Raw genomic sequence first — 18,942 nt, forward strand, 5'->3', positions numbered from 1 at the left:
GGTGGCTTTAGGAAAATTTGACGTAGATTAGTTGCTTGCTCCTTTTAGCAAAAGCGATGCTGGCCTCTTTTGACTTTGGTGGCGTAGTGTGAGATTTGCAGCGCACCTTGGCTTTGGAAGCTTTGTTGCAAAACTAATGTGAGAATAGGTAGCCAGACTATAGCAGCGCACAATTCGTCATTTATAATAATAATAATAATAATAATAATAATAATAATTTTATTTGCACGTATAGAAGGGCACAGGTGGTGGTGTGCGAGGCTGGACAGATAGGTGAGAACCCTTACGCAGAGCGCGTGCCAGTCCGCCACCACATGCGAAAAACTATAACATAAACGAACTAGTCACACCTAAAAGACGTAAGCACTGTGAAAAGGTTGGGAAGGGGGCGGGGGTAGTGTTGATTATGAGGATGCCAATGACTAAAAGAGAAAACACACTTTCATTCGGTGTCTTGTCCCGGTAAGTCCGTGACTTTCCAAGACGTTCAAGTCTTGACGCCTCGAGGTTCAAATATTAACGCCTTGACCTTCAGGTCTTTACACCGTGGCGTTCAGGTCTTACCTTGACGTTCAAGTTTTAACGTTTCGAGGATCAGGCCTTTACACCTTTACGGTGAAGTTTGAACGCCTTGAGGTTCAGGTATTTACGCATTGAAGTTCAAAACTTTCCAAAATAAGATGTATTTTCTTTTTTCAACCTGTCAATTTTTTTTATCATCTTGTGCGACGGAGGATGTAGCACATAACCTGTGCCAAAGCGACATACGCTTAGATCACCGGCTGACACTTTTAACAAATTATCGTTCTTGGGTACGAAGATAAATACTGGCATTCATCAAACCGAACGAAGCAGGAATGCAAGTCGGGCCACGACCGTTGGTGCCAAATGACCGTTTCACTATCTGGACGTAAGGCTAATCAGGATTGTCTGATTTTTTTTTTTTTTTTTGTAAAATGACTGTATTTAATTTTCGCAGCTGCTGGCAGTTTTTAATCGGCGAGGAATTCCCATGTATTAGTTCAGGCGTCATCACGGGTGTCGCACCCTCGGTGGTGCTTTGGAATCGCTTAAACTTTGTTCGTACACGGGGCCACTGAAGCACTACGTCGAATGAAACCAGCTTGCGCTAGAAGCATCAGTGTAAGCTGACCTTTGCGAGCGCTTTTATAGATGGGCTGCAAATTACTTTTTGTTGTTGTTTATTTTAGGCAAAACGCTCGTTGAAAACAAGATAATTACTTTAGAGGATCAGTACTTGATGTAGTATAGTAGGCTTTAGGCTTGGGTTTGGCTTTTTCTTTTTTTTTTTGTTTGTTTTTCTAGCGAGTTGCATTTTTGTGATTTATGTATAACTCATGCTAGTAGTTTATGAAGTTAAAGTTCGAATTGTTTTTGTTTTATATTCTGTCGTAGCTAGAGCCTCGCTGACGAGTATCTTTCACCGTGGTTTGGTACAAACTTACCGGTATTAGCGTAGTGTCAGTGGACTATTCACACTCAATGAGACACACACTGATGTAGCTTTACAAGGGTAACTGCGTTTGCAACTCAGCGTTTACAAACCCGTTTGCCTTAGCAAAGGAAGTTTTCGTCAGAAGTTCTGGATTTCGTGTGGCAGCCGATGAGCTACCGACTCGTGAGAAGTTTTGCGAATTAAATTACAGTAATCTACATCGGTAATGCCACTTAGCGAGACGGAGAAAAAAAAAACACCTTAGACGTTCGAGGCTTTGTCTTACAAATATCGATTGACTGTAAAGTCTCGGACGTTAAAGTTCGTTTGAAACGGCCGGAACATCCAGCTTCTCCTTACTATGGACCGCAGAAAACGCTGCGAGCCATTGAAGTCAATCCAATGCTGTAGGTTAGTGTTCCGTGATATGTTCACAGCGCTGGATTGTGGTTCGTATGATTCGTAGCGTCTGCTGCAGTCCAAGTATAATTTAAGATAGGCCGGCTGCGAAGGGTGTCGAAACCAGGCCAGAGCAGCGTTACCGATTGCGAAATTTGCATGACAAATTGCCCGCGGCCCCCGATTCCGCTAGTTGGCCGACTGCAGCCTAGCGCGTGTGCGAGACGGCGGATGACGTCACCACGGGCTTTCCCCTCGGAACCGGTCTGACGAACTGATTCGAGGGATCAGAGCCAGTATACGACTGCGTGCACACGTCGTTGTTCTATCGTGTGCCAGCGAAAGCTTTCGTCTTTTTTTGGAAGGATACATTTTATACGCTTAAACGTTGCGTCATTTGTGCTCCCCTGTATCGACTTTGAGTTGAAGTGGCGATACAGGCGAGTTTGTTTGTGAGTAGAAAAACAAATTCAGCGCTCAAAAAAAAGAAAATGAAAATACGTAAACTGAGGGAGAAGTACACGAGACGAGCACTTTTTTACTTAAATAAAACGGATAGATGGGATCAGCGGACACCGCTTTATCCACTGGAAGGAAGATAATGGCAACGTTTTATCCTTTATGAATCCACCGATGACCTTCAATTGTGCTTCAGCAGCGTGCGTTCGTTCCTAGGGTGCAAACTGAGCTCAGCTGCGGTTTGCAAGCATAAAAGTCTACACACTCGTTCTCTGGTCATTAAACTCCGCCATTAAACCGGTCGACCCTTCTTCGGCAGCTCTTCTGATACGACCGTGCTACGCTGGTGCGTTAATCCCGCAAACTTACCAGTTTTATGCTTCTTTTAAGACCATACGGAAACACGTTTTTCTGTCCCCCCCTCCCCTTTCTGCTAGGAGCGCGTCCTGCCTTCGATGATGCTCTGGTTGGCCGCTTGTTCGGACATCGTGCTCCTCATCCAAGTTATTCGTGACCTTCCGTTATCAGCAGAAGTTGGAAACGAAGACATACATAGTCCCGATCTGAATACCGCGGGCTTGGTGGTTGATGAATTGTAGTATTTACACTCGATGTTACTTTAAAGTAGTCCTGGAGCAAAATGGAGCAGAAGCGATGGCAAGGCCTACCTGCGCTCCCGTATATATCCGCTACTCTAGGGACGTGTAACAGAGTACACCGTTGACTATACACCGACACAAAACTGCGCAACGACTGTTTTGCTTTTACTTGACTTTTCTGTTAAGTTTCGCACTCACCTTGCGCGGCGTATAGATATTTCACCCGCATGAGACTGCACGTTCTGTGGCCTGCCTGTGTGCTTGCTGACTATTCTGCTAGACTGCATGGGAGACTGGCATGCGTGTGTCCTGCGGCCCAACTGCTGTCGCTGTCAACTTAAGAAGCTCGGGGCGTGGCGAGTTCCGTGCCTCCTACGGCTCCGCCGCCAATGGGAGTGCGACAACAGCTCGTAAGGACGACGAAGAGCCAATCACGAGGCGTAATCATTATGGGCCACGCCCCGTGCTTCATAAGCTACGACTGTAGAGTCATTTTCTGGCGTGCTGAGGGAGAGAGGTGTTCCGGGAAAGGGACACGTCATTTTTGCGAGTGCATATCTGGGTGTCTCGTTTGTGACACCCTGTGACGCGAGTGTTTGTTTGTACGTTTGTCGGCAGAGCATCTGAATAGATTCTCTTTGGCTGAGATGTAGACGGTTTAGGTGGGTTCGTGACGTTTTGTCCCGGAATGTTTTGTTTGAAAAAAATTAAGGTAATTTTTTTTTTTCTCACGGCTGTCTGATTGTGGCCATTAGAAAGAGAAGTGTTCATATGTTTTGCCTACTTAACAAGTGTGGCGAGTGTATTTGTTTAATCGAGGTGTATCATTACTTTAACAGAAGTGTCGTGCGTAACCCCCTTTTTTCTTCTCACTCTTGCAAGAAACTGTTACTCAATAATGAAAGTAAACAAAGGCGTTGAAATGATGCCAAGGGAACTGTATAATTTTAGATTCCTTTATGTTGGAAATAAACAACTTATCTTTATCAATCTCCGTTCAGTTTCAAAGACACTTTTTGTAGACCCTGTCTACCCGTCTTGGGGTAGTGGTTCAGTTCAATGTAATAACTAGGTGCTGCTTATTGCGAAAAGAGTTAAAAAAAAAGGATGTCGAAGAAAGTTTCATTCAACATACAGTGGAGTAGCGGGACTTGTGTTTTTTATGACTGTGTGACTAAATGAAGAAAAGAGAAACCGGTGGCTCAGTCGGTTGGTTGTATTTAACTAAACATTACGATTTCTAACATTAGTTTGTGACGGTCCGACGTGACAACGTTATGTAGCACTCGCTTATGATAACTTAAATGTTGCTTTCTCATTTGCCTTCAAATGATTGCTGAACGTTCTTGTAAGTTAGTGTGTAAATTAATGATCACGATTCTATTGATATCGAGTAAGTCTCACCCTTTTTCGCAAATACAAGCCGTTTAAAAGAAATCGGGTGGGCGGTCCTTCTGATTGTTTTATAAATTCCGAGTTGCGCTTTGAAAATTCCTCAGGTCAAACCGAACGTACAATACAGTTCTGAAGACATTCATCTCTCTACTCGCCCGGGCGAAAATGTTTACTCGAACGTTAATACTGTTTCGCACACAGCCCCCTACATCGTGCGTCCCGCCAAATCGCGTGGAAAGGCAGAACTCTCCTCACGCGAAGCCTGCATTGAAAGGTTTCGGCAGTTGCATATGGCGTTCGTTGTCAGTTCCACGTGTTGTTTTTCTCAAGTACAACTCTGTTGGACGTGTTCAGGTTAGCGCGACTTCACGGTTCCTGGGCAGACGCGACGCTTTCTCCCGCTACGTGCCGAACAAGAAACGACGTCTGCGAAGCAAACCCTCCGATTCTTCGGCTCTTCGGTCGCTGAATCGCCTCCTGATCAGATTTAGCTCACGGCGTCTACCGCCTGTCTGGCCCCTGGCGTAGACCCAAAACTTTGTCCTCGCTTTCATTCGGATAGACACAAAAATAGCTCCTGTAAAACTAGCTTCTTCGTTTCGATTTTTTTTTTTTTTTTTTGTGTCCGTTTTGTTGGTCGCAGCTCGTTTGCTACGCGAGGCTTTGAAGGTCCCGGCATACGGCGTCGATTTTCGGCGAGGCAGACAATCACCGCAGTTGCCTCCTCTCCTAAGCCGAGAGGGGAATGTTTAAACGGGTAGAAACAAGAACGGAACAAAAATGAAAGGCGCCAAACGACCCTGTCGGTCTTGCGATTATTTCGATGTTTTGGATTCGCGTATTACCGTCCTTGTTGTTCACGTCGTCGCTTCATGGACAGGTACCGCAAGTTCTACAGACACCGACTTTTTGTTCGCCAACGAAATTGGAAATATTTCACAGTATCGTTTGTTTGCAAGCATGGTTTTTCTGCCACCAATTTGTAATCCTTCAAAACTTAAAAAAACAAGTCGAGCGCGAAGATATTTGCTAGGTGGCGCAAGCTGCCACCCGATTACGAGGGTTACGCCGTACGCCCCCATTCATCCATCCATCCATCCAAGTTACTAAGTCGCTGTAGCTCACATGGAAGCTTCGTCCGACCAGGTCTGGCGTGGCGGAAAGCAAAAAAAAAAAAAAAAGCGATCGAATTTGACCCGACGTTCTGCAGCCGCGATCGATGAAGTGGGCTTGGACGGGAAGGGAAATGTATCTTCCCCCTTTCCTTCCCCCTCTTCCTGGTTCTTTCTTTCTCTTTTCATCTTTTATCGTCTGATGATTGGGTTTTGGAGGCACACTGGCGTGTCGGCACGCCCGTATATCAGTATTAGAGCCACTAAATATGCTACGCTTGTAGAGTAGCGCCACCCCGCTCCCAATTATCTCATGGGCGTCGCCATTTTGGTTCTCTTGGGCGCCGCCATGTTTGGTGCTTAGTGCAGAATGGGCTCAACTGGCGATTTTTACCATTTATACATGTGACTTCCTGAACCTTAGATACTGTGTCAGAAAGCATGGACGATATAAATTTTCTCTGTCGAGGTCTGTTCTAACATTTCTGGAGGACGGAAGAGCATTTCCTGGGATTTCAGATAAAGCTTCAGACAACTGGCGACAAAAAGTTTTAGCACCAAGACGAGAGCAGGGCTCTGACGGTAGTCAGAAAAACGCAGAGGTGGAGCAAATTCGCTTAGAAGGGCGAGGGCATGAATCATACTTTTGGTGTCTAGGCTAGGTGGCGCAAGCTACCGCCCGTTCTAAAGGGTACAGCCATTAGTTTTCATCCATCCATTAATCCATGGCTTAAATGTCGTTAATCTGAAGATTCACTTATTTAGTGGTCGTAATCACTATGTCTTTTGTGGAGCCGGGTAATTCACCAACTGTTTATATTCGTAACATCGTGCTGGGTACTCTGTCGCGATGCAAAACGGAGAAGTAGGTTCTTATGGGGGGGGGGGGGGGGGGGGGGGGGGTGGGGGTGGTTCTCGGAGGCCGTTGACATTCGGGGGCTGTCTACAGGAGTCGACGAAGTCTAGTTTTCGGATATTTTGGAGACAAAAATTGTTGGGTCGCAATCGTTCCAGTTGCTTATTCCAAATAAAATTAATGGTTGACGAATTTTAAATGAGCTATCGCAGCTTTTGGAAGCTGAGTCCAGCTGTTGAATCCTCCTGCAAGTAAAGGACCGCTTCGTATACGAAAGAGCTCCAGACTGACTGGCTCCTTGATCTTTTGCTTCTCTACGAAGCCTTTCTTTCTGCGTTTTTACGTAATTGCTGCGTATAGGTGACGTAATTGCTGCGTATAGGTGACGACCGCACACTAATTCAATGCACAAAAAAAGCTAGTTTAATTAGAAAAATCGCACTTCGTTGGAATCGCGGCAAGAAGTATAAAGGCTAATCCTAACCGAGGTGTGCTTACTTCGACTGTGGTTGTTTACTTTAGTCTACTACTACCCGCTTTCCACTTGCAGATTGTGCTCAGAATAATGAACTAGGGGAATCCGTTTAGGCTGGTTGAGATTAACTGTGCTCCGCTATTTTTGAATACTCAAGCGCGTGCCATCAATCTGGCAAGCTAAAAGTTACGGATTAGATCGTTCCAAGAAAACCGTTTCGTGGCCATATAACGCGAAAAAGACTTCCAATTCTGACGTCACTAATTTAACGCGAGGGCGCTGTAGTTTCGTTTTTGGGCGGTTTTGGCCATCGTCTCATTTCTTCGTTTCGTCACAAAGAGATAACAAAGGGACATTTGAGATAAGGTGGCACATTCTGTAGCCACTGGCAGGATGGGAACGGGAGACAAGTATTTTAGTTGTCCCGTCTCCAGCGCGAGCTTGCTACCTTCGAAAACGCTTCGGCGCTTCGCGATGCTGCGAAGGTGCACGCGCAGCCAAAATAACAACGGAAGGCACGAAGCGCCTGCTTGAAGCTTGGAATCCAAAAGAGACGCTTCGTACTTCGTGTCCTGTCCGAAAGTAAAATAAAACTCTTCGCAAAAAAACAACAACAAACAAACAAACAAAAAAGACAATTTTTCAAGTTTGCGCCTGCACGTCTGGCTTTCCCACATGTAAAGACCTTGTGCGGGGAAGCAACCGGTACAGGCGCGTGCGCTTTGCGTCCGCGACGCACCGCAACGCGTACGCGGGTTTCCCCAAAGAATCGCACCACGTGACGCTGCCTTAAGAGCGTGCTTCAGAAGGTTCTAAGTACCTGACATCGTCGTTTTATAGTGTCTCCAGTATAGTCAAAACTGAAGCCCGGTAATCACGTAGGGTGCACTTCTTTTTCATTATAGATTTGTTTAAAGACATTTTTGTAGTTTATTTTTTTGTTACACGTTTCGTCATTCTTGTCCAGCTCGCTTGCACCTTTGCATTTAATTGCATTATAATCATAACGTCGTACATGGTTTTGTTTTTGTATGGTCAATCTTGAGTTCGCTATGTAGAGAAATTTGGAAGGTAGGCTAAGCTAGTAGAAAGAGCTTAACAAAGAGCATCCTGAAAGCATCAAAATGGCAGCAGAGTATTTACTAAAAAGCAACTCCTTCAGCACTCAAAATGGTGTGTTAACAGCATCGTGGAAAGTTGTGGGATATGCACACTCTTACAAGCCCTCTGCCTCTACTTGGCCTAAATTTGCCTAGTTTAGCCTCGCTTTCATTCCTTTTGCACCATAAAACTTCTTAGTGATGACAACTTAGTTTGATGACTCGGGGCACAGCTTTGTTATTCTTCGCGTTCAGGTTGTGACTTGTTTAGAAAACCACGCAGTGAAAAGTGATATGGCTAATTCGATACCGACTGAGCCACCTAAGTCATGGAAGCTTAGAAACATCTGCTTTGATACACTGCGAGGTTGCATTTTGACACGTTGAAAATGTCAACTCCACTGAATGTTGCTATGCGAATCATGCTGATATGTGTAGTCGTGTTCTTTCTAATTTTTAGAAATCGCTCCCATCGCTAGACCCACATTTCTCTTATTCTTCGTTCCTAAAGGAGTTAGGCTTAAACTATATTGAATCATTGAACTAGTGTAACGAGTGTTAGCATTTTAAGTCTCTTGTTGTGAAGATCCAAAGAAGGCTAGCGTAGTTCCCACAGTACTGCAGCTTTGTACTGCTGTGAGAAGTTGTGACTTCCTCTCGCGCTTCTCATTCGCGCGCGCTCTCACGCGAAGGAAACGCCGAACGAAGCCATATGCGCATGCGCAAGTAGCGTTGGCAGCGCTGCAAAAACTATGCTAGCCTTTACAGTGTAACCAAAGTGGCGACGCAGCCAAGTTCAATATTTATCACAAGAAACATATTAATACAGCGTACAAAAAGACGCAGACTAACGAGAGAAGTACACAAGACGGGCGCCAAGCACACGGTTCTTTTACACTAGTGTAGAACAAAAGAGTTGATGCCGATTATAGCTCTGTATACATGGCTTGCACGTGACGTCGTCGCACTGTACCTATGGCCATTCCTATTGGTTCTTGCGGAGAAAAGCAAATTTGATGGTGCGCAATAAGTGCTGCAGAAGGTACGTGCGCAGTAGCAAAGTTCTTCACAATGGCAGATCATGGGACGTGAGTGCAAGCCATGTATAATAACGAAACCTGCGTATACAGTGCCAGTGGATGCGACTCAAAAACATGAGTTCCTATAATCTGTTTCATCGTATGATGGGCCGCAGCGGATGTTACGAGCTACTTCAGTCAATCCAGCGCAGCGAAAGTATTACTTGACTACGTGCTCCGCGAGTCGTCGCAGCGCTCCAACCAAAGATCACGTGACACTCGCATGGCATAGGAATAACTTCAATGGCTCGTAGCGTCCTCTACGGTCCATTGTCAGGTGAAATGGAGTCTAGGTAAATGTTGCGGACAGCCAGAGCAGGCGGTGTTGTCTGTGCTGTGGTACATGTGTTCCTCTGGTGCGCTTTGGCAGCACCCGGCGTCGTGGAAGCCCTCTGCGGACGGGACCCGGATGCTGGGCCACATGATCCTGAAGAAGAACCTGCAGGACGGCGGGGGATCGAGCGCGGCCATCCTGGGCCTCAAGGTGGTCGGCGGGAAGATCCTCGAGTCCGGCAAGCTGGGGGCGCTCGTCGAGAAGGTCAAGAAGGGCAGCATCGCGGACACCGTGGGACACCTGCGGCCAGGTGTGTCCTTTGGACTTGCGGGTGGAGAGCTATCTCTGGCCACGTTCTAAGGGAAGTCACGGTATCACGTCACGTGACATCGTGGTGTCAGATGCAACACTGTGATGCCACGTGATATCATGTGATACTCTGACTTTATGACATCACGTAATACTGTGACGTAATGTAGTGTCACAATGCCAGATGACATTACGGCCCGACACGAAAGACGCACGAGAAAATGCTGCGGCACCCGCCAAAAACGGGAAAACAAAAGCGGCAGTGTATTGTTAGTATTTATACCTGACATAGTTGTCCTACGTAGAATACGTTTCTAGGTTAGTGAACCTCAGTGCAGCTGTTTGTGTATTGAGACGTCATAGCACCGACTGATGAAATACCATTTGTTGTCGCTTTGGTCACGTGATCGTTTACGCCAGCCAATGGGAGCTAGGCGCTCCCCGCAAGGAAGCCTTTCTGAGGCGATGACGCTATTTCAGTGGCCACCAAAGTTCGACGTGTACTATAAGCCAACGAAACTCACGTGCCCACCAACTTCAGCACATGCATGGTGTTCCCGTAGACACATCATGTGACCACCATCACGCTGACAATGTCACTTCGATGTCACCTTTTTGTATTGGTCTTTTTCTATATGCCACCCCTATAAGATGTTCTGTGCTTTTCCACACTTCTGCATTTATGATGCTGATGTCAGCTTGATCATCTGGGGCTCTCAGCAGCAAGGGGGACCAACGTGGCTTAGTGTGTTAGTGCACCGCAGCTGGTAGCACGTGGAGCGAAACTTCACACTGTTCAACCGGGGGATCCTGGGTTCCATCCCTGCCCGTGCCCGTTCCAATTTAGATGAGCATCGTGCCAGTGCGCTGTCATGTCCCACTATTGCGTGATGCACAATAAAGGCCCTAGGCTAGCAGTCATACTGCACCGGGTTAATTTTTCATCTACAGAATGAGCCACTGTTGCCATATCACAATTGCAGGCCGACCTAACGTTGTTTAAATACGTATATCTGATTTACTTTTGCTTTTCTCTCGATAGCAAGTATGCCCTAGTGTGTAGACAAGTTGGTGAATGCAGGTCAAGCCTAAATTGTGAAAAGAAAAAGTGAACAAATTTGGGCTTTTTAACTTGATGTAGTGCAACACAATATATATTTTTTAATATCTGTGCAGTACGTGCAGCTTTGCTTTTAAATTTTTTTCTTGTTGGACAATATGACCGCAGTCGTCCGATTAAGAATTCTGACAGCCCACTTTTTCCATTAAAGGCCGACATGCACTTCGAGCTTTCCACTTTTGCCTGCGTCCTCCTTTCCTACATCCTCTCCACTTTTGACCCCGCCCCAACTCGGCTCCTCTCGCAGCTTAGGAGAGGGGAGCGCTGAGAGGAATATCTTCCCTGCAGAAAACCGAGGTTGTACATCCGCCTTTAAAGAGATGCTGAACCGAAATCTGGATTCCACAAAACACGCGGCAAAAGCGTGCAACGAGGATGCTACAAACACCAAAACATCACTCATACAACAATATCTCATCCGAATGGCCGTATTTAAAAACAAAAAAGAAAGCGCATTTGACAGAAATGTTTACGTCATGTTTTTTTTTGTTTTTTTTGAGAAGGAGAGAGAACGGCTTCGGTCCTTCTCCGCCTCGCCGCCTTGAGGGAGCGAAGCGAAGAGAAAAGGAAACGAGATATCTTCACGTCACGCACCTCCGTCGGCCTGGTTCAGTCTCGACCTCTTTGTCCAAAAATACGGCCGTCCATTCGAGATATCGCCTTACGAGTAGTGTTGTAGGGACTGTAGCGTCCCGCCTACATCTCCTGCATTGTTTTTTTTTCGAAATCCAAAGTTCGGTTCACCATCCCTTTAAGTAGCTTAGCAGTCAGCTTAGCCTCATTAGGTCTAATATACTAATATTAAATGCGTAGGTTGTTTCCACTCCTGCTTTTGCCGCGGAAATTCTCGGGCATTGTCCCATGTTGCCACCAATATGATTTCTTCATGCTGTGGCACAGCAGAACCGGATCTCATTCTTTGTGGTTTGATGCAGGGGATGAAGTGCTGGAATGGAACGGCCGATCCCTTCAAGGAAAGACCTATGAGGAAGTGTATGACATCATATCAGAATCTAAAATGGAGATGCAAGTAGAGCTCATCGTTTCTAGGCCACTCAGGTATGCTACTCGTTCATATATATGTGTCACTCGAAGGCTAACACTTGCTTTATAATATTTAATTGAGTCTATCTGCATGAATTTATAGGAAACAGTTTTCTTATATTGCATTTAAAAAAAATTTACAAAGCCCTTACAAATGTCATCCAGCTCTGTGTTTTTAAAACATACTATGGTTAATGAACAAGGCTATGAAAAAAAACTGAGAATCTGACTGCCAACATCTGTCAGTGTACATAACATAGGTGTGTTGCAGATGTGGGAAACCCTTCAAGTGCCCATCAACAAGGCAAAACACAATAAACCCGGAGTTTAAGTGCAGTATTCTAAATACAGCTCAGCCAAAAGCTCTGAACTTCATTTGAGGCACCAATAGAATCAAGTCTCTCTTTTTTTTTTTTGTCCAGAGTTTTAGAAGCTAACAATCTACCTCCTTTGGTCCACCTGCATTGTCCTTGTTTTCTTAAACATGCAACAGCACATAGATGCAGCACCATTTTATGAAAACATTTATTATGCAATTTAATGTTAGAGTTAGTAACCTTGATAAAGACGGAAGCTGGAGGGAATCCAAAATATTAATAATTTATTGATAAGTATCTGGCTTGGTCATCTTTGGCTAGGCTCTACATTTTATATCAAACATGATGTTGACTGTGTTACATTCTTGCAGGTAAAGTAAACCTTGGTTAAAGGGAGTGTTCTATATATTTTTCTCTAAGCAGCAGCTAGGCTAATGCAGTGGTAGTTTTCTGACCTTCTTAATAATGACACATGTTCAAAACGGTAGAACTAATGTTCGTCATGTATTCTGTACAGCGATGGCGGAAGGGGAGACACATCAGACCGCAACATGAGGAGGCATGTCACAGGTCCTAGCATGGGAGCCAGCACCACAAGGAGAGGTGGGTCGTTGCTCGCTTTTCATACAATGTCCTTAGTAGTTCTATTGCGTTGATTGTTTATTGAGCCACATGAATGAGTTACTTTATGGTGCCCAATGTAATTTTCTACAGGAAATCTATGAATTGGTAAATGTGAGATTTTTAAAGGTTAGCATGTACAAAGCAACAGTTAAGATGAACAAGTGGTTGCTACTTTTCTCTTAAAAGTGCAAGGTAAACTATGAGTGTGGTAGAACGTGTTTACTTGAGCTGGGCAAAATGCAAAAAAAGTGCCAATGCCATGCTTGCAGTGTGCAACACTAACTGCCACAATGTGGGGAGTTAAAATTCAACATTATTTTTCTATGGACTAAAATTGTTTTGTCTTAAAGCAAAAAAAAAAAACAAAAAAACACAGGAAGGTTGTTTGGTATTTTTTATCAATGACTTTCAGGGAAATTTAGGACAGTTAAAGTGACTGCCACCATAAGGTTTGGTCAGAATAAAATCCTTACTTCCCAAAAACTTGTCTCTAAGGTTCGTGCAGATGAAGAAAGCAAAGCACAGAAGGGCACTTTTAATTTAAAAAATGTGTAGAAGCAGTAAGTTTCTAAGAAGGTTTTGAAGTGACTTGTGACGTCGCAGATTCGTTCTGCAGCACACCTAAAAATACGATAGACGGAAATTTACATGCTATGCAGATTCACCAGATAGTGAGATGAAATTTCGTGACTGGTCGTGCTACTATGCGTTTAATATATAGCCCACCATTCTTAAGGGCAACAAGAATTGTAAGCTAATTTTGCAACTGAGTAGACATTTGACTGTGAGGTTTATAGTGTTAAGGGTCTTGTCCTTATATTTGTCTGTTCCTACACACAGCTCTGGCATAATTGTTTATGAAGGAGAGAGATGTACCTTTATGCAACTTTGCTTTTATTAAGCCTAATTTTCTCTTTGTCTTCAGACGTAAAGAAACACGAGTACTCGGACCGGAGACCCAGCGTCACCGTGACCCCAGGCTCCCCGACGTTGGGCCACAGGCCCCGACGTTCCCCAATTCTAGGCGGACGTATCCGGGTGAGGCACTGCGACCTTCAAGTGCGACTTTGAGATGCAACCTTGCCTCAGAGATGGCCCTCAAATGCAACCCTCAAAAGCAATGTGAAAATGAGCACTTTTCATGCAACCCTGAACATGTTAACGTTCATTCAGCTTTCCTCTCTTATTGAACAATATTATCCGATGACTTTAAAGGCCACTGAAATGGACCCCAGTGTCCCATTTATCGGAAAAAAAAAAACGTGCGATTGACTTGATCTCAAGATTATCATGCAATGATTATTTTCTTCTAACTAGTGGCTGGCATCAAAAAATGTTAATTTTTTGATGCCTCGAATTTTTCGATGCCCTGAATCTCGAAGTAGTAAGAGAAACACAACTTTGATAACTGTAACGATACACCTTAGCAAAGCCCAGAAACAAAAATAGTTTGCATGACGCATAGGTTGAGGATTGTGAGAAGAGGAAGGGCATTCATTGAGGGCACCGAAAGGAATGAGCAGGCGTGTTGCATGGCACAGCAGGAATTTTGACTATTGAGAGGGTTGCATAAGAAATTGCACAAAATGCATGGTTGAAGTTGTGTGCTTTTCTGCGAGAGAAATCTTTCAGTTTATGTTATTTAAGGTCTGTTTCAGTTTCAATTGTTTTAAAGTGTACTGTTTAAAATAAATTTATAAAAGTCCGTTAAATTTTTATAGCGAAAAAAAAGTTTATTGAACAGATAACTTTTAGTTCTTTTGTGCACCCTTTCATCAAGAGATGTATTTACACAGAAATTAAAAAGATAAAAAATCCACTGCCAGGATTTTTGTTGCTCTTGTCTTTTACAAATCAATTTTGCTAACTCAAACCTCCTTTTCTTTTTTCCAGATCAAACTCGAGTACAACGCTCAAACACTGCAGTTAGTTGTTGTAATTATATGTGCCACAGAGCTTCCACCAAAAACAAACGGCCAACCAAGAAATCCCTATGTGAAAATGGTGTTGTTGCAAGATAGGAGGTGAGTTGAACAGCCCTTGAAAGAGTGTTTACTACTAAAGTAAAATACCAAGCATGTGCCCATGTCACAGTAAGCATCCACCAGCTACTTTTGAAATGCTTGAAAACCTAGCAAATGACATATCAAGTGTCCACACCAGACTTCTGAGCCCAGATGTTCCTCTTCATCAGCCGCTTCTCCGAGCAGCTTGGCGAAAAGCAGTGAAGCTTGCCCTATCGTGCGCCCCTTTTGCATTTTTGCTTTCGGACATGACAACTGCCCATCCATTTCCCAGTTTTTGAATATACTAGTCTCTAAATTTTGGGTGGCTGCTTGCTCCGTGACATCTTGCAGTAGTACAATTTCACATTTTTTCTCCACTTTGTGAGCATGTTTTTCATTTGGATACACAGGAACCTAAGAGCACAGTATTTAGCAAGTACATGTGGTTAGAAGAACAGCTTCCTTACAAAACTGCCAAATTTTTAAGCTTGACCTTGTGTAAAGTCTCGAGACCGCTTGCTTGCTTCAGGAGAATTTTGCATTAATTCAAATACTAGAAATTATGCTCTCAGAAAATTAAAAGAAATGAGAAAGAACTGTATATCACAAAGTCTGTAGAATTCAGTGAAAAATTAAATTTTAGTTCTATCATGAATTTAAAGTTATGCTGAGTCCAGGGCTGTGTTGTGTTCACCCTCAAAAAGGATTTGTTGTTTGGCCTGCGTCCTAAAACCTTTCCCTGGGTCGGGTGTCGTCGGGCAATAGTGAGAAGAGTAAAAGAAGGACCCGGACGCTAGCCGGTACCAATGAGCCGCGGTGGAACCAGAGGTTTTCCTACTCCCCGCTGCGAAAAAGTGACCTGATAAACCGAGCTCTGGAAGTGACCGTCTGGGACTACGACCGCTACGGTGCCAACGACTTTCTCGGAGAGGTCAGTCCCTGTCTGCGTTTATGGTCGCCGACAGAGTGAGAACGGCAAGGCGTGTCTTTCGAATGTCCGGCCTCCAGCACGTGCTCCGTGCCTTCCGCTGCGCTTTGGCTGTGCACACGCGCTCGAGATGCACGAGATGTCGAAGCATTGTCGAAGGTATAGGTAGCTTGCGCCGGAGGCGGGACACCTGAAATGTTTTCCCTGCCGTTCTCACCGCGTCAGTGTCTCGTGTTGTGTCTGACGACGGATTTATTTCTAGTGAGAGGGCCCTTTGCATCTCTGTCAGAGGACGATAATCTTGAGAAACGGCATTCCTATATAGTCGCCAAATAAGCCACGCTGAAAGTGGCAACACTGCATTCCTCAATTTTCTTGTGGGCGCCGCCATTTTGGTGCTTAGTGCAGAGCGGGCTTTAAGGCCCATTTTTAAAGGCTTTAATGCCTGTTTATTTTAAGGCCCGTTCACACACTTGCGTTCACTTAGGGCGCTTTAGGACCGAGCTCCTACGATGTCTTACGGTGAGAGAGCACACTGGTACCACGTATGAGGTGACCCTGGAACTGCATTTCACTAGAGCGAAGGTCTTGCAGTATTTGCGAGATCGAATGTACATATCATCTATAAGGAATGGCTGATTATAACTTTGCCAAAAAATTTTCGAACCAAGATAGATAAAATTATGCCCGCAAAGAATAGGAAATGTATGTAGAGTGGGTGTTCTACGGTTACCCGATAGATGGCGCCATGCGGTCTTTCGTCGTAAGACTTTTAAGAGGCTTTAAGGCCCAAGGAGTCACAAGTGTGTGAACGTACCTTTAGATATGGTGTGAGGAAGCTCGAGCGATAATGTATTTTTTTGTCACAAACTGTTTTAACACTTCTGGACAACAGAAAAGTGTTTCCTGTAATTTTCAGATAAAGCTTCAGATAGCTGGTAACAATGGCTTTGAGCACCAGGATGGCTGAGATCTCATTACTTCGAGGCATAGGTTATTTAATAGCTCTTTGTGCTTCATCAGCACATACATGCTGATGAAGGATAAAATTCATTCCTCTGTGCTACTAGCACAATTTACGGTAGTATTTCCACAAAACAAAATGTAGGTCTTTGGCAGCATTTTAATCGCTCAAGCCGTAACTTTTATTTCGATTTACTTGAATATGGCTCGAATGCAACCGGTTGACCTAACCTATAATTGCGATTTCTTTGGTTATTTGAACTACTATTCAAACAAACTGTGCTGCTTTTGAACATAGAATGGATTGTACAGTAACCGGTTTTATATTCCTTGACATTTTTCTTGTAGGTATGGCTGTTTTGAAGCTTTGAGCTTTTTTTAGCCAGCGGTAAAAAAAGATTAATTGAAAATTTTGAGAGTGATTTCACGTTATCAATTTATCATGCTATGATCTCTGTCGTTCAGATCGTTCTCGAGTTGGCCACGGCCAATTTGCACGGCGAGGCGGAGTGGTATCCGCTGGGCACTCACGACGAAAACCTAGGTGTACACTATGTGAGTATAATTCAATGCGACATTACAGGCTCTCAGCCACCATAATGACTGCTGGTTGACTAGCGCTTTAGCTATTAAAAGGTCTACCTAGTAGAAACAGACTGTGTTGTATTGTTTTCCTCTAACTTCTTATTAGTATACTCTTAATTTCTTTATGATATGCTTACTATTCAGAAGAGTTTTGAATTTAGCATTCGTAACTAGCTAGTAACTTTTAATGGACACAGTGATAAATATATTGATCTAGTTTATCTCAAAAGATAAAATATAGAGACTGGAGCATCGTACAGGCTTGAGCTGACCTGAACAACATATTGTGGCTACGTTTTATTACATGGCTGTCTTCTTTATCAGAACTTTGCTCCTTTGTTCTTCAACAAATTTAAAAATTTCCCTGCTAAAAAAAAAAAAAAAGAAAAAAAAAACTTTTATGAGGTAGTGGTGTGTAGCCAGGGGGAGGCTTATGAGGCTTCAGCCCCCCTTTGAAATCCAGCCGACCCTATGTTATACACATGCATTTTGACCCCCCACCCCTCGCACACCAAGTCATGGTCATCGCACCCACCTCACCCCCCCCCCCCCCCCCCCCCCCCCCCGGCCAGAACACAAAAATTCCTGGCTACACCATTGTCAAGAACCAACAGACAAGTAATAAAGTAAAGAAGCAGACTGAGCTTTCTTCGTTCCCTCTAGTACCTGTCCGCTGTCGCTTGGCTCTGTTATCCTTTTCCAGTTCTTTCATACCGACCAGCCAAAACTCTTTCTCGCTGTGCCTCAGTTTCAGTACAGCGAGAAATACTATATTTTTAACTAGAATAGCTCTTGAACTACTTGTGCTTCTTCTCTTTTTTTTTGCCAGAAAAATCGCAACATGTATTTAGACACGGAAGGAGCCAGCTCGGTGACCTCATCCGACCGACTCTCGCCACCATCTACGATCTCGAGGCTTTCCGACAGTGACATGTCGGAAATCGACTACGACGAAGTCATTCCCATACTAAGAGGTATATTTTCTACTGCTTAGTATCGCATCAGTTTATTAGTCCATTTTCTTTTTCAAATGTGGGCGACATCGAGGAACGTTCGAGCAGCGAAAGTTTTACAGAATGTGGTTGAACTACCATTGTTGTCTGACACTAACAATACAGAAGTTACAGACCCTGAGTTAGCTGCCATACTGTGCAGACCAGATTATCTTTCTGCAGCAGAAGCCTACATTGCCATATTTCTAAGCAGACCCCAGATTCCCATACAATAGATTGTATATTTGATCGTTTGAATGCATGGCCGAAGTTCTGAAAGCTTTCAGATCATGTAGGTAGCCAAAAGCAGATACTTTTATTATCAAATGGTGTTGTATATACGTTTGTTACTAGTATTGCAAGAACTTCACAAAATAATCTGGGTGCTCTGTAGTTCTTCTTGCCTCAAAGTCTGGTTCACACATTCACTTTTTAATGTGATTGAGTGCGTGGGGGGCCTACTTGTGACCACTTATAATGGGATGGATGAATGGATGGATGCTAACGGCTGTTCCCTTTGTAACGGGCGGTAGCTTGTGCCACCTAGCCTAGAAACACACTGGTACAGTGGTGCCAGCTCTTGGGTAGCCCTGGAACTGTATATTGTTGTGGATGAAAAAAAGATTGACAAGCTAAAACTGAAAATAAAGGTTTAAACGGCAAACTTATGTCAGAACCAAAAGAAAGAGCGTCGAGGTGTTGGCGTGACAGCTGGCTAGTGCGAGAGTGATTCGGCAAGGCCACGTTGGGATCCTCATCTACTACACTCGGTATCTCGAACATTCAAGCTAGAATGTTCTAGCGTCGAACTAGGGCAAGATTGACTCGGCAAGGCCATGCTGACCTCCTT

The 18,942-nt window shown here is 44.2% G+C and overlaps 1 protein-coding gene across 1 annotated transcript in view; it reads left to right on the forward strand.

The window, feature by feature from the left end:
- LOC8024180 (regulating synaptic membrane exocytosis protein 2) overlaps positions 1-18,942 on the forward strand; it is a 96,528-nt gene that overhangs the window by 51,430 nt on the left and 26,156 nt on the right. Inside the window, exons 4-11 of the mRNA XM_029966753.4 lie at positions 9,301-9,514; positions 11,569-11,692; positions 12,512-12,597; positions 13,544-13,656; positions 14,512-14,642; positions 15,390-15,555; positions 16,981-17,070; positions 17,930-18,074. Coding sequence (XP_029822613.2) covers positions 9,301-9,514; positions 11,569-11,692; positions 12,512-12,597; positions 13,544-13,656; positions 14,512-14,642; positions 15,390-15,555; positions 16,981-17,070; positions 17,930-18,074 — 1,069 coding nt within the window. The remainder of the gene's footprint in view (positions 1-9,300; positions 9,515-11,568; positions 11,693-12,511; positions 12,598-13,543; positions 13,657-14,511; positions 14,643-15,389; positions 15,556-16,980; positions 17,071-17,929; positions 18,075-18,942) is intronic.

The sequence above is a fragment of the Ixodes scapularis genome, unplaced genomic scaffold (genome assembly GCF_016920785.2).
Source record: "Ixodes scapularis isolate PalLabHiFi unplaced genomic scaffold, ASM1692078v2 PGA_scaffold7__128_contigs__length_106722199, whole genome shotgun sequence".
NCBI lineage: Eukaryota > Metazoa > Arthropoda > Arachnida > Ixodida > Ixodidae > Ixodes > Ixodes scapularis.